The sequence below is a fragment of the Salvelinus sp. IW2-2015 genome, linkage group LG26 (assembly GCF_002910315.2).
Source record: "Salvelinus sp. IW2-2015 linkage group LG26, ASM291031v2, whole genome shotgun sequence".
Taxonomy (NCBI): Eukaryota; Metazoa; Chordata; class Actinopteri; order Salmoniformes; family Salmonidae; genus Salvelinus; species Salvelinus sp. IW2-2015.
The window spans coordinates 42082349-42109964 of record NC_036866.1 but is presented as its reverse complement, the minus strand read 5'-3'; the positions used below and the strand labels follow the sequence as shown (position 1 = coordinate 42109964).

Here is a 27616-nt window from a genome sequence, read left to right as displayed (position 1 = left end):
ATCACTGTACCTGTACACAGCCCATCTGTAAATAGGACACCCAACTACCTCATCCCCCCATTGTTAATTATCCTCTTGCACCCTAGTATCTCTACTTGCACATCTAGCACTCCAGTGTTAATGCTAAATTGTAATTATTCCACCTCTATGGCCTATTTATTGCCTTACCTCTCTACTCTTTTACATTTGCACACACTGTACATAGATTTATTGTGTTATTGATTGTACGTTTGTTTATGTGTAACTAACTCTGTGTTGGTTTTGTCGCACTGCTTTGCTTTATCTTGGCCAGGTCGCAGTTGTAAATGAGAACTTGTTCTCAACTTGCCTACCTGGTTAAATAAACTCGATTTCATCTCTACATTATTTTGGCATCGAACATATCACCCTCCCTCGGAGAGGGGGTGACCTCGACAATTTGATAAAACGAGAGGCTGCTTGGATCTTTAATTTAAAGACCCTTGCTCCCTTCGGTCTCAACGTAGACTTTGATCTGAAGCCATTCTTGTGATTTTGCTATTGTAAATGTTTGTAGGCTTATGTAGACAAATTGTATCTATGATCATATCCATTTGTTTTTTGTATGCTATTTTAATATGAGAATTAACCAATGATATCAGGCCACAACTGGCCATGATTACAGACACTATATAAATGATTCATCCCGCAGTGTTTGTCATTATACCCCGATGAAGACATATTTTTGCATCTGAGCTCCTAGTGTGGGGCTCTCCTTTATTTTTTTAAGTGTTCCACTCCGCTAGCCAGCACCTCGCCTAAATACCTGTGCGTTTCTTTTAGCCTCTAGGCCTTGAAATATATCCACAGGTACACCTCCAATTGACTCAAATTATGTCAATTAGCCTATCAGAAGCTTCTAAATCCATGACATCATATTCTGGAATTTTCCAAGCTGTTTAAAGGCACAGTCAACTTAGTGTATGTAAACTTCTGGTACAGTGAAATAATCTGTAAACAATTGTAGGGAAAATGACTTGTGTCATGCACAAAGTAGATGTCCTAACCGACTTGCCAAAACTATAGTTTAACAAGAAATTTGTGGAGTGGTTGAAAAACAAGTTTTAATGACTCCAACCTAAGTGTATGTAAACTTCCAACATGTTTTCACTCCACTTGACAAGCTCCCTCTGACCAAACCCACTAAAAGTTCACATAGTAAATAAAGACAGGACATAATTTCATTAGATAATTTAATATAAACACATTCAAATTCAACATACAAAAACTGTTGAAACACTCATCCTTGGCGCCTCTCAAATAGCCTAATCATTGTAATATATTTTTGACAAAAACAAAATTGCACATGAGAACATTTAAACTAGATGTTTGTGACTATCCTCGCCTGGTGATGTGTTTAAAGGGTCTTCCCCGCTGATCGATTGTCTGGCAGAGGGGATATCACAGCATTCAGCAGTCTCAAAAATACATGGGACAATGATGAGGGGCCAAATAAATACTTTTGCAGGCAGCCATTTTAACGTCACCATGGCCAGCCCTTTAATTTTCATGCGATTGTTAATGTTTTTTTTAATCACTTATTAAAACAAATAGCGAAATAAACAGGTAATTTGATCTCTTCCCTTGGGAGACACTGGAACAAAAAGTTACATACTGTAGAAGGCAGCAGCGAGCGTCACTATTTTGGGGAAAACCTCCTTTAAAAACACTCAAGACAGACGCACGTCAACATCCCAGTTAGGATGCCATAGTCAGTCAAGTCTTCAACCCCGTACGTAAAGGTAAAAATAAAATTAAGTGACATGAGAAAAAAAAAAAGGAACATGTAAATTAAAAAGGGAAAAACAAAGACGTGTCACTTAGTTAGCAGGTCTATACTTACGTACATGATGTAAGGTGATATAACCCTGAGTGCGTGGCCCAGAGTTTGGACAGGGAGGGAGTTCATTCATTGGCTTCGGTGATGAGCGAGCAACCGTCCTGCCCACAGACATTTCCCGGCTGGAGACAGTCCTACTGCGGGAGGGTCTGCCTCTAGAGTCTGCCCCTCTCTCTCTGGCTAACCTAGGCAGTGGTCTGGTCTGATTGGACTTAGATTTAACCTTTTTTTAGTTTTTGAGGGGGTGGGGGTGGTTATCCTCAGTGATCCTCTCCCTCCATTTTGCTCCAGCCTAAATTTAGGGGCTCACTTAGACTCACTCCCACCTCTTGACATTTGTCAACAAGTTTCCTCAGTTTATCAGTTTTACCTCCCTCCGCAGCTTCAAACAGCAGACGCTGGAAAGGGAGAGAGAGGAGGGGGAAGGGGGGGGAGGTGAACATGCGTGCATTATCTCCCAGGTGGGACAAAAAACAAACTTTTTTTGTTGAGAAGTGTGTGCGTTTCAGAGAGATAGTAACCGAGAGGGAAATTACATCTTTCCATAGGGTGGCACACAGTGGAAGCTTTTGCAGGGCTTGCTGATAAAGAAGCCGGACCTACAAAAACAAACAAAAATACCAAACGCGGGAGCCACATGTCAGTTTAGCGGAGGACAAGGACAAAACAGGAGAAAGAGCGTGGAATGAGGTCAGTGGTTTTAGTAACTAGTTTAGTTTGTCTCTAATAGACCAAACTGTTACCGAGCAACAAAATCCAACCATTCCAGTTTGTCCCCAACGTCAGTTGTAAGCCTTTTAACTGTCATACATTACATTGTGGCGAACACTGACAACAGCCTGTAGGGAAGAAATAGATTACAACAAAATGAAGGGAAGATTATGGGACAGCTGGGTCAAGGTAAATATGCAAAGCGAAACACTGACAAGAGGTTGGGACAGCAGCAGAGTCATCAACATGTTAACAGAGCAACATACATGATATAGTGTACATTCACACAACCCCCTGCTAACTTACTGTCATATCCCTCTCCCTAAACTTTAACCTTCACCCATCCACTCCCTTACCAGCCGGGCTCTACAGTCAATCCATTTTACTCGCGTACGCACCGGAATATTTGGCTGTGCGACGAGCACCAGTTCACCAGTAGTTGCAATGACTATTTCACTGTACCGCAGCCCATGGAGAATACACTGAGCGCAGATTCATGACCATCATGCTTGCACCATTACTACAAAGAAAACAGCTTGTTACGTCAAATGTTTTTCATTGTGGTCCTACATTTGTGTGCCCCTACATTTTTCAACTTAGGCGCACACATGTTCCTTTTAAAATAGGTCAGCGTAGAGCCCTAACCAGTCTTTTGCGCTTCTATTTTTGCCCAACTAGTCTTTCCTTCTTTCACTGCCCCTACCCACTTCGCTCATTGCCCCCTCTAACTCACCTCGGAGCGCTCCTTGAGTTCCCTCTCCACAGCGATCGCTCTGCCGAGAAACACAGCACAAAAGCCTGTCAGCTATAACCGCAATTCAAGTGCAGCGGCTTTTCAAAGCTGCGATTGAAGCAGGACAGAAGCTGCATTTTTTTAATGTGAAAAAGTGCATTTGAAAAGTGCATCAGAACAGTGAGAAACCATCTAGAAAGATAATCACCGTATAATAATAATCCACAGCGCAGGAGAAAGTTTGGACTTACATTTTCCAGTTGGCCAGATAGTTTGGAATGCTACTGCTCAACATTCTGGCCTGGAATTTCAGATGTTCTATATTTCCGTCCTGCCATTCTTGATGCAGCAACCTACACAACAACAACAAAAATCTAACCTAATCGTCTGGAGAATACAGCCTAGACAACAAAATAAGACCGGAGCCGCAGTTATAACACTAACCTAGATAATAATAAATTCCACAAGCAGATAACTTGACATTACAACCAGTAACTAACAGAGATTAAACAACAATAAGGCTCTAAAACAGTTCCAACTTGAATATATTCCAACTTCTATCACCCTCTGTCCATGTCAAAGCAAGCGGGACTAGTTTACAACAGGTTTAGGCCGGTAGTGTCAGGTGCTTTGGGTACCTCAGGGCCAGTTCAGCGTTGGTGGGCATGGTGTATTTTAGTCTCTCCAGGATATGGGGGTGCTGGGACTGGGGCAGACAGCTCAGGTAGTGGAACATAACCTGAGTGTGGAGAAGTTTGCAGTTGCACATTTCAAATACCACAAACGCTAACAAAACGATTCAACTTCTTAGACCCCTCTTGATCAACATTGGCTCTCTGGATTTATTTTTGTCATTGGGGCTCATCTGATCAGTCGTCATAGTGAAGACAAGTCCAGTTGCGGTTCTATTACCTTGTTGTGAAATCTGAAGCAGCTCCAGTACTGGGCCGAGCTGAACGGAACCTCTAGCCTGGAAGGGACAGTTACTAGGCAACGCTGGACCAGGTCTGATAACATCCGAAGCTCTCTGCCGTTGGAGGGGCTCCCGGCTAGCTTACTGCTGGTAAAAAGGAGATAACTGGAGAGAACAGTAAAAAGGTTAGTTCGGGTAGGTCTCTGGGCATACCCCCACCTGGACGTTTGCTAATGCTAAGGCAGCCCGTCAGAAGCTGAGTAGAAGATAGCCGCTACCCAATCACACTGTGGTTGGTTAGTTGGTAAGGCCTTCTGATTGGATGCAAAGTCATCCTGATGAAATCCTGTGCTCCCACTTGTGAACCCTTTTATTGTATGTGTGCCTGTTCATCATGGCTATAAAGGAGCATTAGATCTGGCTTGACTCTCACCAGATGTGGCCCCATCATCCCATGGAACGATAGTACTATCCTTATGGCGATACTGGGTGAGAGGATGAAACAGACGCACGTTAAGGAGTTGGTGTAAGACATTGTAAGACTTGACTCACTCCATCCATAGCTTTCGAAGGACATTTAGCTGCATTACGGCTCCCAGGGCTCTCTCGAAAGCATCCATCGCCTCCCCAACACTACCGTGCACCCACTGCCACAGACTGCAAGACACCAGAAAACACAACACTGTCTCGGACTGTATGAAATGACTTATCTTGTTTTATTGTATTGATGAATGAATGAATAACCTCATTCTAAAAACCTTTATGAAAAGGTAACCTTATTATAAACTGTTACCGGTAAATGTTACCGATGGTGCATTGAACTGCCATATATGAAAAAGAACTGGGCTTATGTGTAGTGTAGGGTCAGCCAGCGTATCACAGCGCAGTACAGCACAATACTTACCAGTGGACGAGGTTCAGGTAAGGCTTTTGGTGACTAAGCTGCTCTTGAAGTTGCTTTTTGATAACTGGGCCTCTTAGGATGTCCTCTGTTGGAATACCAAGGATGTACCTTCAAAAGACATGGCGATTGCATTAATTCATTAAACATTTAACCATATACCCCTCTACAAAAAGGAAGCAACTTGGTTTACAAAAAGTCAGGTTGTTTTTTTAAGTTAAGAGAGTTAGGACACTCATTCCTGCTTAAGTTCTGGGAGGAAATGTCCTACCGTAGCACATCCACAGGTTTCTGTTCACTTCTCTCCCCATCACAGAAAGACAGGACAAACTCTCGGAACAGAGGAGTGATGCAACTTGACTTCTCCTGTTCAGAGACACATACAGTGACTTCAGAAAGTATTCACACCCTTGACTTTTTCCACATTTTATTGTGTTACAGCCTGGATTTAAAATGGATTCAATTGAGATTTTGCCACTAGCCTACACACAATACCAATAATGTCAAAGTGGAATTATGTTTTGACATTTTTTTTTTTACAAATGAATTCAAAATGAAAAAGCTGAAATGTCTTGATTCAAGTATTCAACCCCTTCGTTGACAAGGCTAAACAAATTCAGGAGAAGAAAACAATGCTTACCAAGTCACATAATAAGTTGCATGGATTCTGTGCAATAATAGTGTTGAACATGATTTTTGAAGGACTACCTCATCTCTGAACCCCACACATACACGTCCCTCAGTAGAGCAGTGAATTTCAAACAAAGATTTAACCACAAAGGTAGGTTTTCCAATGCCTTGCAAAGGGCACCTAAAGACATCTAATATCCCTTGGTGCATGGTGAAGTTATTAATTACACTTTGGATGGTGTATCAATACACCCGGTCACTACAAAGATACAGGCATCCTTTAACTAAGTTGTCGGAGAGGAAGGAAATCAATCAGGGATTTCACCATGAGGTCAAATGGTGACTAACTATTTAATGGATGTGGATAGTATAATGGATGTGGATGGACCAACATTGTAGTTACTCCACAATACTAACCTAAAATGACAAAGTGAAAATAATAAAAATATGTCAAAACATGCATCCTGTTTGCAGTAAGGCACTAAAGTAAAACTGCAAAAAAATGTAACAGAATTTAACTATGTCCTGAATAAAAAGCATTATGTTTGGGGCAAATCCAACATCACTGAATACCACTTCATATTTTCAAGCAAGGTTGTGGCAGCATCATGTTATGGGTATGCTTGTCATCAGCAAGGACTAGGGAGTTTTTCAGGGATAAAAAGAAACAGAATAGAGCTAAGCGCAAGCAAAGTCCTAGTGGAAAACCTGGTTCAGTCTGCTTTTCAACAGACAACGGGAGAAGAATTCATCTTTCAGCAGGATAATAATCTAAGGCCGAAAATATACTTGAGTTGCTTACCAAGACGCAATTGAATGTTCCTGAATGGCCTTGTTAGTTTTGACTTAAACTGTCTGGAAAATCTATGGCAAGACTTGAAAATGGCTGTCTAGCAATGATCAACCAACTTGACAGTGCTTGAAGAATTTTTAAAATTACAAAATGTGCAAATATTGTACAATCCAGGTGTGAAAAGCTTTTAGAGACTTACCCAGAAAGACTCAGCTGTAATTGCTGCCAAAGTTGATTCTAACATGTATTGACTCGGGGGTGTGAAAACGTATGTAAATTAGATATTTCTGTATTGAATTTAATACATTTGGAAGATTTCCTAAAAACATATTTTCACTTTGTCAATATGGGCTACTGTGTGTAGATGGGTGAGAATTTGTTTTATATTTAATCCATTTTGAATTCAGGCTGTAACACAACAAAATGTGGAATAAGTCAAGGGGTATGAATACTTTCTGAAGGCACTGTAGGTTAGCTAGGTCACGAAGAATCTTAGTGCAAAAAAAACACAAATGTCACTACATGTAAATTGACTATGCCCTTCTTAATTGCCCCTAAAGGGATATATAACATTTGAAATGACCAGGAGTGCCACCCAACCCACTAACAGACAGACTGACCTGTGCCATAAAGAACTTGCAAGTGTGGTAGAAGACCTCTGCATTGTGTGGACACTGGGACAGAGCCCGTAGCCACACGCAGACACCCTGCTCACAGTCCCCCTTCCCCACGTAGAGCCCTGACAGGGCATCTAACAGGACACAGGACTGCGGGCACAGCGCCAACAGGGACTCACACAGCTCCAGGCCCGCATCGTACCTACGGGGTGCAAGTCAGTTTTAAGTTAAGACTAGCAAGTAGATATTAGTAGAATGTTTAATGACACACACACACAGCCACCCAACCACATACGCAAACACATTAAGACCTTTCTTGTCCAAACACTAAAGTAGGGAAGGGGCGATAAGACCAAAATGTCATGATATTTTAATGACTTATTTTATGTTTTTTTAATAATAAAAGTTAAATATTTATGAGTGTGTGTTGCCACCCTAGGTTCATGAACTACCATCTACAGTACCAGTCGAAAGTTGACCTAGTCATTCAAGGGTTTTTATTTATTTTTACTATTTTCTACATTGTAGAGTAATAGTTAAGACAAACTATGAAATAACACATATGGAAACATGTAGCAACCAAAAAAAAATAATAATATTTAAAAAACTGTTCAACAAATCAAAATATATTCTATATATTTGAGATTCTTCAAAGTAGTCACCCATTGCCTTGATGACAGCTTTGCACACTCTTGGCATTCTCTCAACCAGCTTCACGAGGTAGCCACCTGGAATGCATTTCAATTAACAGGTGTGCCTTGGTAAAAGTTAATCTGTGGAATTTTTCACTCTTATGCGTTTGAGCCAATCAGTTGTCGTGACAAGGTAGGGGTGGTATACAGAAGATAGTCCTATTTGGTAAAAGACCAAGTCCATATTATGGCAAGAACAGCTCAAATAAGCAAAGAAAAACAGTCCATCATTACTTCAAGACATGAAGGTCAGTCAATCAGGAAAATGAAGAACTTTGAAAGTTTCTTCAAGTGCAGTTGCAAAAACCATCAAGCGCTATGAAACTGGCTCTCATGAGGACCACCACAGGAAAGGAAGACCCAGAATGACCTACGCCGCAGAGGATAAGTTCATTGGAGTTACCAGCCTCTGAAATTGCAGCCCAAATAAATGCTTCAGAGTTAGACACATCAACAGTTCATAGGACACTGCATGAATCAGGCCTTTATGGTCAAATTGCTGCAAAGAAACCAATACTAAAGGACACCAATAAAAATAAGAGACTTGCTTGGGCCAAGAAACACAAGCAATGGACATTAGATCGGTGGAAATCTGTCCTTTGGTCTGTTGAGTCCAAATTTGGGATTTTTGGATCCAACCGCCGTGTCTTTGTGAGACGCAGAATAGGTGAACAGATTATTTCTGCATGTGTGGTTCTCACCGTGAAGCATGGAGGAGGAGGTGTGGGGCTGCTTTGCTGGTGACACTGTTGCCTATGTATTTAGAATTCAAGGCACACTTAACCAGTATGGCTACCACAGCATTCTGCAGCGATACGCCATCCCATCTGGTTTGCGCTTAGTGGGACTATCATTTGTGTTTCAACAGGACAATGACCCTACACATCTCCAGGTGGTATAAGGGCTATTTGACCAAGGAGAGTGATGAAGTGCTGCATCAGATGACCTAGCCTCCACAATCACCCGAACTCAACCCAATTGAAATGGTTTGGGATAAGTTAGACCGCAGAGTGAAGGAAAATCTGCCAACAAGTGCTCAGCATGTGAGAACTCCTTCAAGACTGTTGGAAAAGCATTCCAGGTGAAGCTGGTTGAGAGAATGCCAAGAGTGTGCAAAGCTGTCAAGCATTTAAGATTTTCTAATAGAAAACACTTTTGGTTACTGCATGATTCCATGTGTTATTTCATAGTTTATGTCTTCACAATTATTCTACAATGTAGAAAATAGTAAAATTAAAAGAAAAACCCTACCTGGGTGAATAAGCTTTTTGTGCATATGGAACATTTCTGGGACCAACACTTTACATGTTGCGTTATATTTTTGTTCAGTATAGTTTGTGTTTGCTACTTGGGTTGTCTCTCTCCTTCCACATGCCACTTCCCCATGTCAGTCAAGAAGAGTAGAATTGCTCAAGCACTTGGTTTAAGTTGAACAGTATAATACGATCAGAATGGAGAGAGCCCCATTTGAAATCACTTACTTTGTCATCTAGTGTACATTATATGTGGACACCTGCTCATCGAACATCTTATTCCAAAATCATGGGCATTAATATGGAGTTGGTCCCCACTTTGCTGCTATAACAACCTCTACTCTTCTGGGAAGGCTTTCCACTAGATGTTGGAACATTGCTGCGGGGACTTAATTCCATTCAGTCACGAGAATTAGTGAGGTCAGGCTTAAATCGACTAACATCAGTGCCTGACCTCACTAATTCTCGTGACTGAATGGAATTAAGTCCCCGCAGCAATGTTCCAACATCTAGTGGAAAGCCTTCCCAGAAGAGTAGAGGTTGTTATAGCAGCAAAGTGGGGACCAACTCCATATTAATGCCCATGATTTTGGAATAAGATGTTCGATGAGCAGGTGTCCACATATAATGTACACTAGATGACAAAGTAAGTGATTTCAAATGGGGCTCTCTCCATTCTGATCGTATTATACTGTTCAACTTAAACCAAGTGCTTGAGCAATTCTACTCTTCTTGACTGACATGGGGAAGTGGCATGTGGAAGGAGAGAGACAACCCAAGTAGCAAACACACAAACTATACTGAACAAAAATATAACGCAACATGTAAAGTGTTGGTCCCAGAAATGTTCCATATGCACAAAAAGCTTATTTCTCTCCTTTTGTGCACAAATTTATATAAATCCCTTTTACTGAGCATTTCTCCTTTGCCAAGATAATCCACCTGACAGGTGTGGCATATCAAGAAGCTGATTAAACGGCAAAATCATTTCACAGGTGCACCTTGTGCTGGGGACAATAAAAGGCCACTCTAAAATGTGCAGTTTTGTCACAATGCCACAGATGTCTGAAGTTTCCAGGGAGCGTGCAATTTGCATGCTGACGGCAGGAATGTCTACCAGAACTGTTGTCAGACAATTTAATGTTCATTTCGCTACCATAAAGGCAGCCCAGGACCTAGCCAACCAGACAGCTGATGAAACTGAGGAGTATTTCTGTCTGTAATAAACTAATTCTGATTGGCTGGGTCTGGCTCACCAGTGGGTGGGCCTGTGCCCTCCCAGACACACTCATCGCTGCGTCCCTGCCCAGTCATGTGAAATCCACAGATTAGGGGCTAGTTCCTTTATTTAAATTTACTGATATAACTGACATCCTTATATGAACTGTAACTCGTTGAAATTGTTGCGTTTATATTTTTGCTCAGTATGTAAAAACAAAACCATTACACGTGTCGGAAGTTGCGTATCACATTTATCAAACCAAACACTGAAATACCATTATAGAAGGTAAAGTAAAAACCCAAATCGGTCTGTGCATCAATACCTGTATATAGTAAAATACGGTATACCGCCCAGCACTACACACAAGACAGATTTTATTGGGGCCACACACACACACACACACACCCCCCCCAGCTAGCAGAATGTTAGCGTTGAGCTTACTTTCCCAGCAGGCTGTAGCAGGCGATGAGGTTTGTGTATAGAGGCAGACAGACCAGAGTTCTCTCACTGGGAGGCAGAGTCTGGTCTGTGCACTGACGTACTGCATCTAGCGTTGAAAAAAACAAGAATGAAATCAATGCCCCTCTCAGCTGTAAACTACATTAACATCAATGTGGCAGTAATTGTAAATTGTAGAAAAATGTAATAAGTAACAGTGGAAATAGTCGAACTGAAAGCGTAAAATGTTTAGGCAAGTAAACTACATTTACCATGAGTAACTGTGGACAAAGTGAACATTTATAGACTGTGTGAAAAAGCGAAGTAAAAGACCTGTAAAAAAACATGGGACAGTTTCCATGTGAGTTGTTGAATCGTGGCGATGGTGAAAGCTCACCTTCGAACACAGCGATAAGTGTATCAGGCTCGGTGCGGACGTCGAGCGGCTTTCTCCAGGGGAGGGCGAAGGACTCTGTGCTTACCACCCGGGAAGGGTTGGAGTTGGCTGGGTCATACAAGCTGGCCGGCAGGCGGTCAAACTCTGTCAGGTGGATGAAGGACAGCCAGACTAGGCAGCGGTCCCTCGCGGTCAGGTGGTCAGCAATGCACTGCTCAGTGACCGACTTCAAGGCATTCTGAAATGAACAGGGATGCCAGAGAGGTGATTGTTTGCCCTTGATTATCTTGTGCATTTTGTGTTGCAGTAGCAAATTCAAGAGGTATTAAATCGGTTTGGCTTGATGGCGGAAAAAAAGATGCCATATGACTTGGAATTGCCCCGGGAATTGATGTGTGCAGCTAGATTGTTGGCGCTCTCGTGTTATGTCTTCGCAGTTGCTTACCTGTAGGATGGCCAGGGCATTCTGTAGCCGGCCGGTGAACACGCTGAGTTGGACCCTGTAGAGTAGAGACTCCAGCAACTGGAAGGAGAGCCTCTCAGAGAAACCACTAGTCCAAGAACAGTCCAGTAGGTACTGCAGCAGACGACCACACACATAGTCCTTCCCCTCAAACGAGCTCTCCATGGTTAGGTACTGGGGGGGGGGGGGGGGGTAGTTTAGACCTAATACACCATAACAGCATATTGGCTACATGCCTGGCCTGCTAATATTATTATTCTCAGACCAGTTTATATTTCAGAACTCGAGCTTTGATAACTAAATAGATCAGTTGGTGTAGCTCTTGCGAGGCACAGCGCAGCGTAAGTTGAAATAATTAGCTTTTTATTTTATTTTACTGGATATGATGGTCATGGTACTTTCAAGACAACTGGGAACTCTGGGTCAAATCATGACATCAGTGATCTTCAGGTTGGAAAGTCAGAGCTCTAGAAACATGCCCGCGTTGGATGACCATTCAAAAGATTTTCCCCCAGTCGGATCTCATTATTTTCCGAGTTCCCAGTTGTCTTGAACGCGGCATTAGTCTCAGCGGAGGGAGGGAAAACAGCAGAGGGTCTGCTCTCTCACGGTCCCTGCTCTCTCCTTCCTTTCCTCCGGCCAAACCGACCAAAGAGGGGACCCGTCTTCCACCTGATGGCAAAACACGAGTCGCACCACATCTGCCTCGTGCACAAATTCATGTTGTTCCTATGACCAGAGAAAGTGAAATAGGCCTACTCCTCAATATTAAAATAGACACGACGAGCTGCTAAGAATGATTATTTCTTTTTAACGCTGGACTATCGATACACTTGGCTACTCATTCATTGCAGCTGCAGTGGAAGTAGTTAGAAGCATGTTATGTTGGGTAATAGTGTTGAATAAAAACAGTGTTGACAGTACTGAAAGAACGTACACATGAACTCGCTCATTGCTCCCGAGTGGTACAGCGGTCTCAAGCTCTGCATCCCAGTGCTAGAGGGGTCATTACAGAACCTGGTTTGATCCCAGGCTGTCTCACAACCGGCCGTGATCAGAAGTCCCATTGGGCGGCTCAGAATTGGCCCAGCATTGTCCGGGTTAGGTCGTCATTGTAAAATAAGAACTTGTTCTTAACTGATTTGCCTAATTAAAGAAAAGGTACATCTTTTTTTTTTTAAACAGCAGCCCTTTGCTGTATTCTTTGACAGTCTCTGGTCATGGTTTTAAAAGTAATGAAATCTCACGTAGGCTAGTATTAAACTTTGCTGTGGCCAGGTTTGTGGCAGCTGTAGGTAGGCAAATCGATTTGGGCTATCTGATTGGCCAGCGCAGTAGGCGCACTCGATTTAGCCACAGACCTCCAGGTCTGCCGGGCAGGCAGAGTTTGACTTTTCAGACAAATTAAATGGTTCAAAATGCCAACACTCTGCCTACCCGGGGCGCAAAGCTTCTGGATCAAGTGCACCTACCACCTGCATGCTTTTATCGTTGGCGTTTCTACAGCAATGTTTGGTGATCGACTAGGAATGCCTCGAAGATTGACTGGTTGGTGAACACTGCTGCAGAGAGTAGGTTGGACATGAGAACTTACACTCCACCAGACTTGGTAGTCGGGGGCGTGCTCAACAGCCATCTCACACATCTCCTGCACCTCGTCCCTCTTCCCGCGGCGGGAGAACAGAGACAGGTAGTGGCACCAAATCTCTGGGTTGTCCCGGTTGTCCTCCAGGGCACGAGACAGCGTGTTCAACGCAGCATCCAGGCACTCTGCCACTGAGCTACAGGGAAGCAACATAATACAATACTTATATCACGTTATATTACAAAACATACAGTACCAGTCAAAAGTTCGTACACACCTACTCATTCAAGGGTTTCTTTACTTTTACATTGTAGAATAATAGTGAAGACAAACTATGAAATAACACATATGGAATCATGTAGTAACCCAAAAAGTTTTAAAAGAAATCTAAATATATTTTATATTTGAGATTCTTCAAAAGTAGCCACCCTTAGAGCTTTTGACCTGGAGGCCAGGTCATCTGATGCATCACTCTCCTCCTTGGTCAAATAGCCCTTACACAGCCTGGAGGTGTGTTGGGTCATTGTCCTGTTGAAAAAGAAATTATAGTCCCACTAAGCGCAAACCAGGTGGGATGGTGTATCGCTGAAGAATGCTGTGGTAGCCATGCTGGTTAAGTGTGCCTTGAATTCCAAATAAACTCACTGACAGTGTCACCAGCAAAGCACCCCCACACCACCACCTCTATGCTTCACGGTGGGAACCACACATGTTGAAAACGTCCGTTCACCTACTCTGCATTTCACAAAGACACAGCGGTTGGAACCAAAAATGTCAAATTTGGACTCCGACCAAAGGACAAATTTCCACCGGTCTAATGTCCATTGCTCATGTGTCTTGGCCCAAGCAAGTCTCTTCTTATTTTTGGTGTCCTTTAGTAGTGGTTTCTTTGTAGCAATTTAACCATGAAGGCCTGGTTCATGCAGTCTCCTCTGAACAGTTGATGTTGAGATGTGTCTGTTTATTTGGGCTGCAATTTCTGAGGCTGGTAACTCTAATGAACTTATCCTCTGCAGCAGAAGTAACTCTGGGTCTTCCTTTCCTGTGGCGGTCCTCATGAGAGCCAGTTTCATCATAGCGCTTGATGGTTTTTGCAACTGCACTTGAAGAAACTTTCAAGGTTCTTGAAATGTTCCGGATTGACTGACCTTCATGTCTTGGAAGTAATGATGGACTGTTTCTCTTTGCTTATTTGAGCTGTTCTTGCCATAATATGGACTTGGTCTTTTACCAAATAGGACTATCTTCTGTATACCACCCCTACCTTGTCACAACACAACTGATTGGCTCAAACGCATTAAGTAAAGAAATTCCACAAATTAACTTGTAACAAGGCACACCTGTTAATTGAAATTCATTGCGGGTGACTACCTCATGAAGCTGGTAGAGAATGCCAAGCGGTGTGCAAAGCTGTCATCAAGGCAAAGGGTGGCTAATTTAAAGAACCTTCAATATAAAATATATTCTGATTAGTTTAACACTTTTTTGGTTACTACATGATTCCATGTGTTATTTCATAGTTTTTTTGATGTCTTCACTATTATTCTACAATGGAGAAAACAGTAAAAATAAAGAAAAACACTTGAATGAGTAGGTGTGTCCAAACATTTGGACTGGTACTGTATGATACATATCCAATCTGATACACATTCATCACCCAAGAAAACAACTATTTGACACACCAGATCCAGATTTGAGTATGCCTTGAGTAGAGGGTCATACATACGTTTCTTTCTGGCTGAGGTATTTGAAGGCCAGTTTGATCCACAGCTGTGCGTTGCGGGGGCTCTCCAGGACACTGGTCTCCAGGTTAGATATGTCGTCGGTCTCACTAATGAAGTAGCGCTTGTCGTCTGGGGTCACACACACATCCATGGCAGCAGACAAACTCCTCTTGAAACAACCGTCTATGACAATGATAAAAAAAAACGACAAAGAGCAAAAGGATATCGGTGAAACTCTCCAGGGGGAAAAACTCAAACGGTTGTGTTCTGCACAATTGAAGCGGAGCAATTGCTGTGTTCGTGCCGCTTCCATTTACACTGCGCTTCAGATCAGTTGTAATTCTGCTCGTCCGTTGTGGTCTGTTGTCGGGAGATGAACCTACTGACTGACTCACCGTATTTGACCGGACCAGGGTTGGCGTCTGCACACTCGTCCCCGCTGTCGTCCCCTGCGCTTGGGCTGGCCTGGCGAGTGGGCTGAGGCCTCCACCTCCGGAGATCCTTACATGTTGTGAAGGGAGGGACTAGACAAAACACAAGTTAGACTAGAGTCAGAATGCTTCTATTGTGGAGCAGGTTCCTTAAACTAACAACACATTGTTGAGTGAATAGGAGATAAAACAAAGGAAGAATCTCTCACCATGTCTTTTGCTTTCATTCACTTTGCTCAACAGTAGGACGGCCTTCTGGTCCATTCCCATGCGATCCTTATTTGTCCCAAAGAGCTTTTTTAAATACTTCTCTGTAAAGAAGCAACATTGGCACAACTAACGTTGTCAGTGAAAGTCTCAAACATGTATTTATCATGGAGTAAGAGGTTTAAGATTTTTTTTAAACGTGCATTATTAAATCGCCAAATCCATAAATTCTAAACTTAATGGCATTTCAATATTGCCCGATGCAGTGTGGTTCTGTTACCTGTGGCAACACTGATGTCATCAGTAGTACTGCTCTCCGAGCAGCCAATCAAGGCCAGGTTGTACGACAGGATATCATGGAAAAGCTGGTTTCCACCGAAAGTGCAATTTCTCATATGCTGCCTAGAAAACAGACCAGGAGAAACCAACATCAGATCACCCAAATGAGGTGGGGTGATTATAATGAAACAGAAATGAACACAGACTCACATGCATGTTCACACACACTAAGAAGCCCGACTTACCACTTGCAGTCATCGTCATTGCATGTGCCTGTGAGGTCGAAGCGGCAGAAACACTTTTTGGGCACGACAACGTTGCTGTAAGACACAGAGCTGAGTGATAACTTCTCCTTGGTCCGAAAGTACGGACTGAACCTGAAGAAAGGCAAAAAACGAGAAGAGGAAAAGGCGAGAGGTTCTTATTGAAAAGGTCATTCTTAGCACTGGTAATGTGTAATTGGGAGACGGCCTAGCAGTGAAGTAGCCACCTACCTGTAAGACTTGAAGACCAGGAGAGGGCTGCGATATTGTCCGAACGGGACAGGCTTTAGCTCAGCACGGCTTGACTGGGCAGCCATTATGTCTACATCCACCTCTATCACCTGAACATTAAAACATGTCAGTCTTCGCATGGAGAATGAATGGAAAACAGTTCCAGACAGGACGTGTGTGTTGAACGCTAGTCCAGAAACTCTACATAACCATCTAAGTAGCATTTGAAATCACAACAAAAGGCTATTTGAATTCAGTGCGAGTAGGTTTCAGTTATATTCTGCTTTACCTTCCCAGCTGGAGGTTTCTCCACAGTGCCACCTAGCGCCCGTAGTTCCCCGAGCAGCAGCTCTCCTAGGTTGGCCTGCTGCTTGTCCATCGTCTGCAGGGCCTCCACCTCCAGCCCTAAGAACAGCTCCCCAGGCCCAGGGGCCTTCACCTTGGCTGGACAATCCTTGACCAGCCCAGTCCCACCGGGCTCCAGTTTAGGCTTGGTGAAGGCGCCCGTCTCTCTGAAAGAGCGTCTGCGAACACTCTGGGTGGAGGCGGCGGGCACGGCTGCAGCGGCGAGTTCCATGTCGCTGTCTTCAGTCTCAGTGATGTCCTCACTGCTGACCAGGGTGAGTTTATCCTGGGTGAGGTCGTGCAGGGATGGCTGGGGCAAAGGGAAGGGGCTGGTGGGAGGGGCACTGGGCTGGCGAGCCCTGGGGATTGGGGTGGAGGTGGCCTGGGGTGGCGGGGGTTCGGGGACGGCTCCTCGGTTGTGGAGGGCCTGGGCCTCCTTCAGTTTCTGGATCTTTAGGGCGTACTCTGACTCCAGCAGCTGCAGACGCTGCTTCTGGGCCAGGAGGTCGGCGAAGTGGCGTTCAGTCCCGCGGGGGGCGACAGAGACTTCCACCCGCAGACGTTTCACAGGCTGTAGAATGGAGGCAGGGAAGAGAGACTGTTTAGAGAACACTGGCTTTTACTTATGGCTGGGTTGTGTGCAGTTGAAAGGAAATGGGAGAAGACTTTCGAAACAGAGGTGGTGTTACAAGGCCAATAACACACATTTTCCACTTCAAAGCAATGTTACGATGTTGTGCCCTACTTGACAAGGCCTTGAACACGTTTCTATGTTTTATCAAACAACAAGTAAGGGCTCCGGAATAGTATAGTGTGGGTCGGTACGTTGTGATGCTCACCGAGGGGTGGCTGACGTCCGTGCGTCGTTTCTGACCCCCTGGCTCTCTGCCTGCGGCGGCCTGGGCTTGGACCATCTCTTTCTGCAGCTTCAAGCTGTGGTTCTTCTTCACCGACACACGGAGCTGAACACGATGAACCTATAGGGCGGGAACATACGTGACAGACGTTAACGGGTGGAAACAAAACATTAGGAACACCTGCTCTTTCCATGACAGACTGACCAGGTGAATCCAGGGGAAAGCTATGATCCCTTATTGATGTCACTTGTTAAATCCACTTCAATCAGTGTAGATGAGAAGGATTTTTAAGCCTTGACACAATTGAGACATGGATTGTGTGTGTGTGCCATTCAGAGGGTGAATGGGCAAGATATTTAAGTGCCTTTGAACGGGGTACGGTAGGTGAGACACACCGGTTCTTGACACGCACCGGTTCGAGTGTCAAGAACTGCAACGCTGCTGGGTTTTTCACACTCAACAGTTTCCCGTGTGTATCAAGAACGGTCCACCACCCAAAGGACATGCAGCCAACTTGACACACCAGCGGGAAGCATTGGAGTCAACGTGGGCCAGCATCCCTGTGGAACGCTTCCGGCACCTTGTAGAGTCCATGCCTCGACGAATTAAGACTGTTCTGAGGGCAAAAGGGGAGGGGTGCAACTCAATATTAGGAAGGTGTTCCTAATGTTTGGTGTACTCCGTGTAAATGACAGATGAGCTAAAACAGTATGATAACTCATCAGAACCTTAATTAGCTGAATCAGGTGTGTTGAGAGTGAAAGACGGCACACCCAGTAGCCCTCCAAGGAGAAGGCGTGACCACACCTGCTATATACACGCAAAGGAGAATTGAAGTTTACTTCAAACTTCATTCCCTTTCAGTTTCATTTCCCCTGGGTTCCTCCCTAACTGACACACCTGTTCCTGGAGCCTGTTGAGGAGGGTCTTGTTGGCGCTGACTATCTTCTCCGAGGCAAGGAGCTGTTCTTTGAGCTTGGCCACCTTGGCCTCAGCCACCTTCAACGCCTCCTTCTTCTTCTGCTCCTGCTGTAAGAGCTGCCTCAGAATGCCGTCGTCCTTCAGAAGCAGGTTTCTGGGAGGAGGGAAAGGGGAGAAACCATTAGTCCGAGTGATTTCCTAATGTGAGACAACTACTGAAAATACCAATGTGTTTGGGGGCCTCACCTGTGTTTGGTCAGGTTGGTCTCTGCCTCGGTCAGCTGTAGCTTGGCCGCTGCCTTGGCAGCAAAGTCCACATCGGGATCAGAGCCTGCAGGAGAGGACACAGCTCTGGGACTGTGGTCCATCAGAACCTTCTGTTTCTCCCTACTGCAGTTAGAAAACAAATAAAACAGTGAGACATTTTTGTCAGTGTTTTTATTTTAACCTTGATTTGAACCAGGCTAGTCAATTAAGAACAAATTCTTATTTACAATGACGGCCTGGCAACAGGCCTCCTGTGCGGACGGGGGCCAGCATAAAAAAATAAATACTAAGATAAAAACGGACAACACAGACAGGAGACACTGGCAACAGCACAAATACAACAGCAAACAAACAGTGTGTGTGTGTGCGCACGCACGCAGGAATGTGCGTGAAGTGAAACATGCTTCCTTACATAAGGCAACGCAAACTAGTGGCAACGACATGTCTCAACAACCTGTTCATCCATTTGTCCTTTGACCTCCTCCAGAGACACCAGGTCCTGTTTTAGGTTCGGCTTGGAAGGAATTCCAAGACCGCGGGTATAACGAATGAAAGGACCCTTTCTAGTCCATAGCGTGCCACCATTCACATTTTAAAGGAACATTTGTAGTCCATAGCGTGCCACCATTCACATTTTAAAGGAACATCCTTCCTCGCCTTGGTGCCTTGGATATAGCTACGCGTGTTAATGAATGGTTGTAGCCATCGATAGCGCCTGGGTAGAAAAACTACGTCACTAGGTCATCTTCTGGGGAAACCATACCTGGCTATTTCTTCTTTCAGCAGACGATACTCCGCCTTCTTGGCATCAGATAGAGCCTCCGGAGTTCTGACTGGATCTTTCTCCTCAGACCCCGACGTCGGTTTGGCTTTTGCGGCCTAGATGTTCAGAGAGAGAAAATAAAAAAGCATCAACTGCCCGTCCCCCTCAGATCATATACAATTAGCACACTTGCAAGCAACTCAAATTAGAATTCTGCCATTCACATACACATTGAGAGGAGGTCCTGGAGGCTAAACTGTTGGGCCACACTCAGACGTACCTCTGCAGACCTGCGGGCCTCCTTAATCATGAACTCCAGGCCTCCGAAGACAAACTGCGTCTGTGTAGAGCTGCCGCAGGCCTCCGTGTCCGAGTCACTGTCGTCTGAACCGTTGAGCTGGACTACCACCGCCTTGTGCCGAGGGAGCTGGCGGGGGGAACAATAAAAAGTATGAATTTAAAAATGGGTCATCGCGAGGAACGGGCGCGGACTTCACGGCTCCAAATCAATTCATCACAAAGTGGGAGTGTCAAGTTACGATCAGATCCCCCCCCCGTCTTATTCATTATGATCTGAAATGCAAAACTGATCCTATGTCAGCCCTCCTACTCTTAGTGAATACGAGCCCTGGGATGCAGTCGAAGATGAGCTTATTGTTCATGGACTCTGGGAACATAACTGAGGCCGGGCGTCATTGGGAACACATGTCCTGCTGAAGGGATCCACGAGTGTTTTCCTATAGCAATCACAGCGCGAGTTCTAAGCCATTGGTCTTATAAGACACCACATGGCGTTACTGAGGACAAAGATACCTGTGGCTTCCAAAGTCCTGTTTTACACAATTTAGCTGCAAAAAAAAGCAGAATATGTAGTTCTTTAACAAAAATATAGCATATTAACAAAAATATTTATATTTTCAGCACGTGCAAGATGATCAGAGAAGAAACTCATTTGCGAATCTACTGACTTGTTGCTTCAACATACTTCCATGGCTGTGTTTATAATGTAGGTGAACAGAATGAATGCCATCCGGAATATTGTGGTTGAAAGTGTCAAAGAAAGAACACTATTCAGGACATTGTGGGTTTTAAGAAATGCACATTTTAGTCATTTTGCAGACGCTATTATTCAGAGAGACTTACAGGAGCAAGTAGGGTTAAGTGCCTTGCTCAAAGGCACATCAACAGAATGTTCACCTAGTCACCTCGGGGAGTCGAACCGGCGACCTTTCGGTTACCGACCCAACGCTGGATTTCCTTAAAATGTTTAGGTTTGGTTTGAAAGCCAACAGGAACTAAAATTGACTATAAAGTACAGATGAACATGTTCCCTGGTTAATTCAGTAACAACTATGTATTAGCCTGTAGTATATTATCTCCATTGTGTTATTATCCTTACCACCAGTGGGAGCCTGGGGTGGTGATGCCCGCGGCTGTACTTTTTGTTTCGTGGCTGGGGTGCTGTGTTGAGGCTGACCACACTCCGGTTGCTTATGGGCACCGGCTCAACCAGACTGACCAGGGGGGAGGGAGAGGGGGGGCCGCTGTCAAGGGTAATCTCCTAAGGGGGAGGAAGACATTGTTAAAGCCAGACTCACCAAGCCCACTGTTCAAAGACAACCATTTGCTGTAGTAATGGAAAATATCACGATTGAGTTGCCCATCTCATATAGCAGGGTAACGAGATAAATTAGCATTGTTCAACACCTGTAAATTAACAGAGTGAAAAAGATGCATCCTTCTGTTGAGCTGAATTCACTTTCTAGAGTATGACCTACTCCTAAAACAACACAGATAACACGGGCATGTCACTTTACGCTCCTGTGGCGCCATCTAGTGTTGTACCACAGGAAGTACCACCTTCTTGTTGACCATGGACATGAGGCAGGTCTCTCTGAGCAGCATCTCCTCCTCCTCTTCCTCGTCAGCGAACGGCGGCTTGGGGGGCGGCTCTAGCTCATCCGGGGGTGGGGGCATTGGGGGTAAGGGTGGAGGGGGCGCGGACGGAATGACGGACAGGAAACGCGGCTGACCCAAATCCTGGAAAGAAAGAGGAAAGCTGTTTAGTTTCACCTATAAGAGAAGCATGGTTTAGAGTTTAGAGTGGAACGTACAATTCTGTATTGAGGGGAGTCCACGGGGAAAGGCATGTGCATGTGAGTGAAACATCCTGGGACCTCGAATGGATCATGTACTGGAGAAGACGCTGGAAAGAGACAAGAACAGAATTTTAGCCAATCAGATTCTGACAGAAATAACTGTCAAACATCACAAAAGCGGCATGGATTGATGACCATGTCCCTACATACAATCCTTCCACGATGTAGGATGGGTTCTATATAACACCTTCAGAAAGGTTGAATAGTGCTGTGAGTGCATTCGCAGGTGAGCTGATTGCTCACCCGGAGAATTGGTCTCACTGTCAGTATCCATGGCAACCTCGTCGTAGTTGTCATACTGGTAAAGGTTCCCTGAGGTGTCCAATCCCTGTTTACCAGAAGACTTCCTAGTGTGGTCGCTGTCTCTGGACTGAGAGGGACAAATAGACATATTAACTTAAACATTTTCTCAGTCTTTCTCTTATCTGGGAAAGTGAACATTTCTGACACAGATCCCCATCACTGGCCCCTGCCTCATAACCACTTGTGTAGATCTGTAACGATTGGATAAGCGATAAGCAATATGGTGAAAAATTCACCAAGTATATCAGACGGCAAGGTAGAGCCACCTCCATATTACATACTCATATCCAATCCTTTCGAAGCTACTTGAAGTGCCTAGGGAGTAGGGGCTAGGGCATTCTGGACTGCGAGTGGTTTGAGTTTTTTTATTTATTTATTTTTTACGATTTTAAACATTAAAATGACTAAAACCAAATTGAAACGGTAAAAATGATAATGGACCAACATTTATAGTCTCTTTACTATGTCCTGATTACTAACAGCCATCAAAACGAAAGCTAGATACTCATGAAACATAAAACAATTCAAAGCGATGGATAGAGGATTTATATTTTGCCATTTTGCCAGCAAGGAAATATAATACATTTTAAGTGCGGCCCTCGTTGAAGACCAAATGCAGCCCGCGGGTCAAAGTGAGTTTGACACCCCTGGGCTAGGGTCTAGGATGGGTTTCTGGACAGGAACTCTCTCTCTCCCTCTTACCTTGCTCGGATTGCGCGGCAGTGGCGGCTTGGACCCCCCGACCAGCTTCATGAAGCGGTTGTACTGCTCATCCTGATTGGACAGATCCCGGATCTTGCGGATCTCCTCCTCCCTCCTGCGGCGTTCCTCCTCCTCCTGTCTCCGCAGCTCGTCCTGGTCTCTCTGCTGTTGGAGCTTCCAGGTCCTCAACTGCTGCTTCCGGAACGTCTGCTTGGCCACCGAGCCTGGGGTACAGGAATCAAGAGGGGGGACATTTTTGGAGAAAAGCCTAAGCAATACATAAGCAGTTTTGTAAACTCAAGTTTGAGCTTTAGAAATCTAATATACTCCATGTTGGCACCAAATGTTCCAAGACTAGAATGTCAGTTTCATGGAACGTTTGGTGCTAACATTGAGGACAGTTTGTATCTGACAAAGCAGAAAGGCCCTCCTCACCTGGGCTGACCATCTTCCTCCCTGGATACCCCTTGACCGGAGCTTTGCTCTTCTCCACTGGAGGCTTAGCCCCAGCCTTGGCCTTCTCCTGGGGCTTGTTGGCCAGAGCTTTGGCCTTCTCCGAGGCAGCAGAGGAGGCAGACCTGGTGGTGACTCTGCCTCTTTCGGGTGGGTTGGATGCACTGGATGTAGAGCTGGTGATCTTCTCCTGGGAAGGCTTGGCGTTGGTGATCTTCTCCTTGGAAGGCTTGGCGTTGGTGATCTTCTCCTTGCTCGCCTTCATTACCTGCTGTTCTTTCTGCTGCCACTTCCTGCTGGCTGACTGCAAGGCCAAGAGACGCAGCTGCAGCTCAGACAGCTCCTCGTCTTCATTGCTCCCTTTCACTTTAGGCTGCGGGGGGGGGGGGTAATTATAATGGGATTTTAAATAGGAATGACCTAAGGGCCAGATGACCTGGCTCCTAACTTGAAAACAATGCAACTCAACTTTCGCAAGTATGCATTGTGTCAAAGGACATTTCCACATCTCAAGTCAACATTTGTGTCTAAACCAGTTTAAACAAGATAAAGCCTAATGCCTTGACATAAAACATTTTAACTAGGGCTGTCAAACCATTAAAATAGTGAATTGAGTTAATGGCATTAATCACAACTTCAGAATTTGCTCAAATTTTGCCCTAAAGAAAGATCTTTCCATTTAAGAATCAGTATATTGAGTTAGACATACTATGTTTTGATTGCAAGGGATGGAAACACAAAATTATCTACATCAGAATGTTTGAATAGCATTTTCACCATAAACACAAAAGTAACAGTAATATTCAGCCAGCTGTTAATGCTCACAATGTTTAAGTAGGCCTACTCCCTCTTATCAATGTTTAAGTTTAACACTTGTGCACAACACACAGGGGTCTTTTCACAGTCCCCGCATCCAGAACAAATCCAAGAAAGTGTACAGTATTATATAGAGCCATTATTGCATGGCACTCCTTTCCATCTTGTATTGCTCAAATAAAGAGTAAACCTGGTTTTAAAAAACAACAATAAAGCAACAATAAAGCAACACCTCACGGCCCAACCCCTCTCCCCTATTCGACCTAGATATGTAGCTCTGTCCTTGAGCTGTTCTTGTCTATTAATGTTCTGCATTATGTCATGTTTCATGTTTTGTGTGGACCCCAGGAAGAGTAGCTGCTGCTTTTCAACAGCTAATAGGGATCCTAATAAAATACCACGTACCAAAGCTTCAGGCATACTAAATGAGTGGGACTATAGGGAGAAAGAAAACTGGCTCTACGGATACAAAGTACCAAGAGCTTTAAATCTTGTCCAACAATGTTATGAAAACACTGTAACCATCTGTAGTGTTCAGATAACTTTACACACATAGGCCTACACTCTCCCACACCCTCTCTCACATACTCCCACACACCCCACTCTTGGAAGAATCTCTTCGAGTAGCCTATTCCTTTTCAATTTTTCCTGTGCCATCCAAATGTGTGCATAGCCTAACCAGTGGTCAAGTTATCAGGTTGCTAGCTAGGTAACATGACTAACTAGCTACACAATGTTCACAAGTAGTTTAAAACTGCCTGCGACATGCGCAAACAGCGGCAGAAAGAAAAAAAACATAGCTCTGGTAATACCGGGCATAACTTTAGGTGATTTGGGTTAGAGGCACGTGGTCTTCAGCAACGTAAAGGCACAAGCATCGGCTGCAGCTGTGTTTCGTGTGGTGTTCTGGCCTAAGGTGGTCAGTGCGGAAACACGCACGCTTAAAAAGGTTACGCGAGGGGTAGAAATGTGCGCCGATAAACACGTCACGCATTATTAGCGCGTTAACTTTGACGGCCCTAATTTTAACAGATGCCTACCTTGACAGGGGATGGAGTGGAGTCCTCTGATGATTCGCTGCAGCACACACAACCGACTTTCGAATACTTCGTCTCCCCCTCTTTCTTCGGGTCCTCAGATTTGCTGCTGCAGCACACACAGATTGTTGCGTCCTTCTCCACTTTCTCTTTCGCCTCCTTCTTCAACCCATCTTTCTCCTCCTTTTCCTCTTCTCCTAAATAGTCAGTAGACAACACAAACAGGGTCTTAAACATTGTGGCTGATAAAACAATACATAATTGATTATAGTCAAGTCTGCTTCACAATGTTTCCTTAGTTAATTACCACCACTGTAGCCATTGCTGCAGACTTGTGTTGTATCGTGGCTTTGGTACACACCTTTGGGAATAGCAAGCGGGGTAGCAACTGGTTCAACTGGACCTCTTTCACTCTCCATGTCACTGTCCTCTTTCTCCGGATCTTTCTTTTCCGTTTTCGTTTTGAGGGCATCAATTTCTGCAGGAGTGAGGAGTTTCTGTCGTAGAGGTTTGAGGTTGAACGCCTGAAATACCTTCTTCTCCTCCGCAGTGCTGTCATTGGGAATACTGTTAGTGTCGGGTAATGGCTCGGTCTGGGGATTGCTGGCAGGAACCTCAGACTCGTTCAGAGCCGGCAGGTCTTCTTCGGGCTTCAGAACCATGTTTTCTTCTTTTCTAATACATTCCAGCTCCAGCTGAATCTGTTTGTACTTGGTGAGCAGGTCCTCAAAGCTCTCGTTAACACCATTCTCGGTTTTGGCAGCGTTGTGGTGCATCAACTGCTTGTTTCTTACCTGATTCCTCCCCATCATTACCTTCTCTGAATTCATGAAGTGAAGGAAATGCACAATTAATGAGTTTGATTACGACATACAAAGACTGACACTAATAGCAACATGTATTTAGATCCAAAAATCCATTTCCAGGTCAACAGCACAAAGTATTTTGTTTCTAATTCAAAATGTTACCAATCAATTGAGCTTTGATGGCAGGGAGGGAAATACGGTGTAAAATCAACTGTTACAAAATGGCAGATATATTGTTAGCTAGAGGCGATATGGTAACTACAATCAAGGCTAGTACAACAGCCAAACAGAGAAATATGTTACAATGTGTGGTTACGTTTGTTAGGCTTTTACCTTCAGCAACATGGCATCACACACTTTACAATCATACAGATGCCATGAGATGAATGCCAAAGGATACGTTTGTTTCTCGAGGGAGATTCTTTCTTGTTACTGTGATTCTCTCCGGGCCCATAACGGCCGGGGGGAACCCTACCAGTCTCTCTCCCTCCACCACATCCGTCTCCCCAGCCTCCACGTCCCCAATCCCCGCGACCGTCATCGTCTGGTTTCCACCGGTGCCTAAATCGACCCAGGGCTGTGTGACTTCGTTCCCAGAAGCTGGAACGTGGGCTCTGGTCACAGTGAGGCCCCAGTGGCGGCGGCCGGTCGGGTCCGCTTTGCTGTCTGTGGTTCGGGGGGAAGGGACTGTGCGAATGAGGTCCACGGTTGTATGGCATTAAGAGTCGAAAATCTGTAGGCTGGCTACCCATAAGAGGTGGTAAACTTCGCGCCGATGGCTTCGATTTCCGTGTATTTCGTGATGAGTTGTTGTTCGTACTACTAGGCCTCATTGTATCCTGCTGTATAAGCACCTTTTCGTCGGTGTCATCATCGCATATCTCCCCGTCTTCCAGCTCCCCTTCGTCCGTCGGAGACCGATTGCTTGACTTTGAATCCATTTTGTAGAGTAATGAGGTATTACCTTAGTTAGACTGGTACTTAAACGCACAACATATGTTTGTAATTACAAACTTGGATGTATTATTGTGTTGTTACGCCAACGTTAAAGAATATAACGCTAACTACGCTATTTCTCTCCCTTCTTCTGCTTGAAGCCTGGGGAAGTTCCACCGCAGAAGTTGAGGGGGGGCCGATGTTAATTTGTGACGCTATGCAACACGTCAAATGCCTCGCTTGGGTGGAGCTCCAAAGGCACGTATGCGGACTTCTTCTTCTTCGATGAGGTTTAACCGCGGTTGGCATCCAATAAATGTTGCATTACCGCCACCTACTAGACTCCCTTATACTATGCTTGAAAAAGTAAATAAATAAAACAAATACCCTACCATCAAGCATTACATTCACAATTATACATTTTTAAAATAAAAATATGAATAATAATATATATACAATACTCCAATATCTAAATCTATTTAGTCCTACTTCAGGATGGGACACCACCACTCAACACACCCTGTAACTCTTCTGACGTCAAATCTCACATAACCAAATACCTCTCTGCCTGTGCCACCACAAACTCTATTTTCAGCGATGTACGTTCCATCCCTGCAGTACAGTTGATAACTATTGCTATAAATGCCAAAAATTAAATCTTACTGAAACATATATCACTTGTTGGTTTATCCCTCTGTACTGGTACAGTTCTACTACCCCGTGGACCCATCTTCCTCTACTTTCTTCAATGCCTCAGCATATGACAACTTCTGCAGTACTCTAACTCTGGAAACCTAAACCTGCCTCTCTCACACAGGACATATCTGATGCCCAGCCGCATGGGTACCCCTACAATTAACACATACCACTACTTTCCCCAATTACGATGGCGCCGGAGGGGAGGGTTGCC

General features: G+C 44.5%; 1 protein-coding gene across 3 annotated transcripts; it reads right to left on the bottom strand.

Moving 5' to 3' along the window:
* Nucleotides 1–1197: 1197 nt before the first annotated feature.
* Nucleotides 1198–26916, bottom strand: LOC111952291 (zinc finger C3H1 domain-containing protein). Of its 3 annotated transcripts, XM_023970851.1 has the most exons (35): nucleotides 26171–26916; nucleotides 25326–25784; nucleotides 24968–25161; nucleotides 23094–23484; nucleotides 22659–22882; nucleotides 21897–22023; nucleotides 21609–21700; nucleotides 21355–21534; nucleotides 20894–21055; nucleotides 19775–19921; nucleotides 19495–19610; nucleotides 18711–18854; nucleotides 18444–18618; nucleotides 17526–17663; nucleotides 16631–17257; nucleotides 16342–16451; nucleotides 16093–16224; nucleotides 15849–15970; nucleotides 15571–15672; nucleotides 15326–15454; nucleotides 14933–15113; nucleotides 13216–13402; nucleotides 11604–11795; nucleotides 11159–11396; nucleotides 10765–10870; nucleotides 7160–7358; nucleotides 5388–5482; nucleotides 5120–5227; nucleotides 4768–4872; nucleotides 4215–4380; nucleotides 3941–4041; nucleotides 3554–3655; nucleotides 3303–3342; nucleotides 2395–2457; nucleotides 1198–2256 (listed from the first exon to the last, which is right to left on the bottom strand). In XM_023970851.1, the coding sequence occupies exons 1-35, from the start codon at nucleotides 26709–26711 to the stop codon at nucleotides 2119–2121; spliced, it is 6333 nt and encodes a 2110-aa protein (XP_023826619.1). In that variant the 5' UTR covers nucleotides 26712–26916; the 3' UTR covers nucleotides 1198–2118. The 3 variants fall into 3 exon arrangements, with proteins under 3 accessions (XP_023826619.1, XP_023826617.1, XP_023826618.1); XM_023970849.2 differs by having other exon boundaries at nucleotides 1198–2457; XM_023970850.2 differs by having other exon boundaries at nucleotides 1198–2457; nucleotides 21915–22023.
* Between the last annotated feature and the right edge of the window lie 700 nt (nucleotides 26917–27616).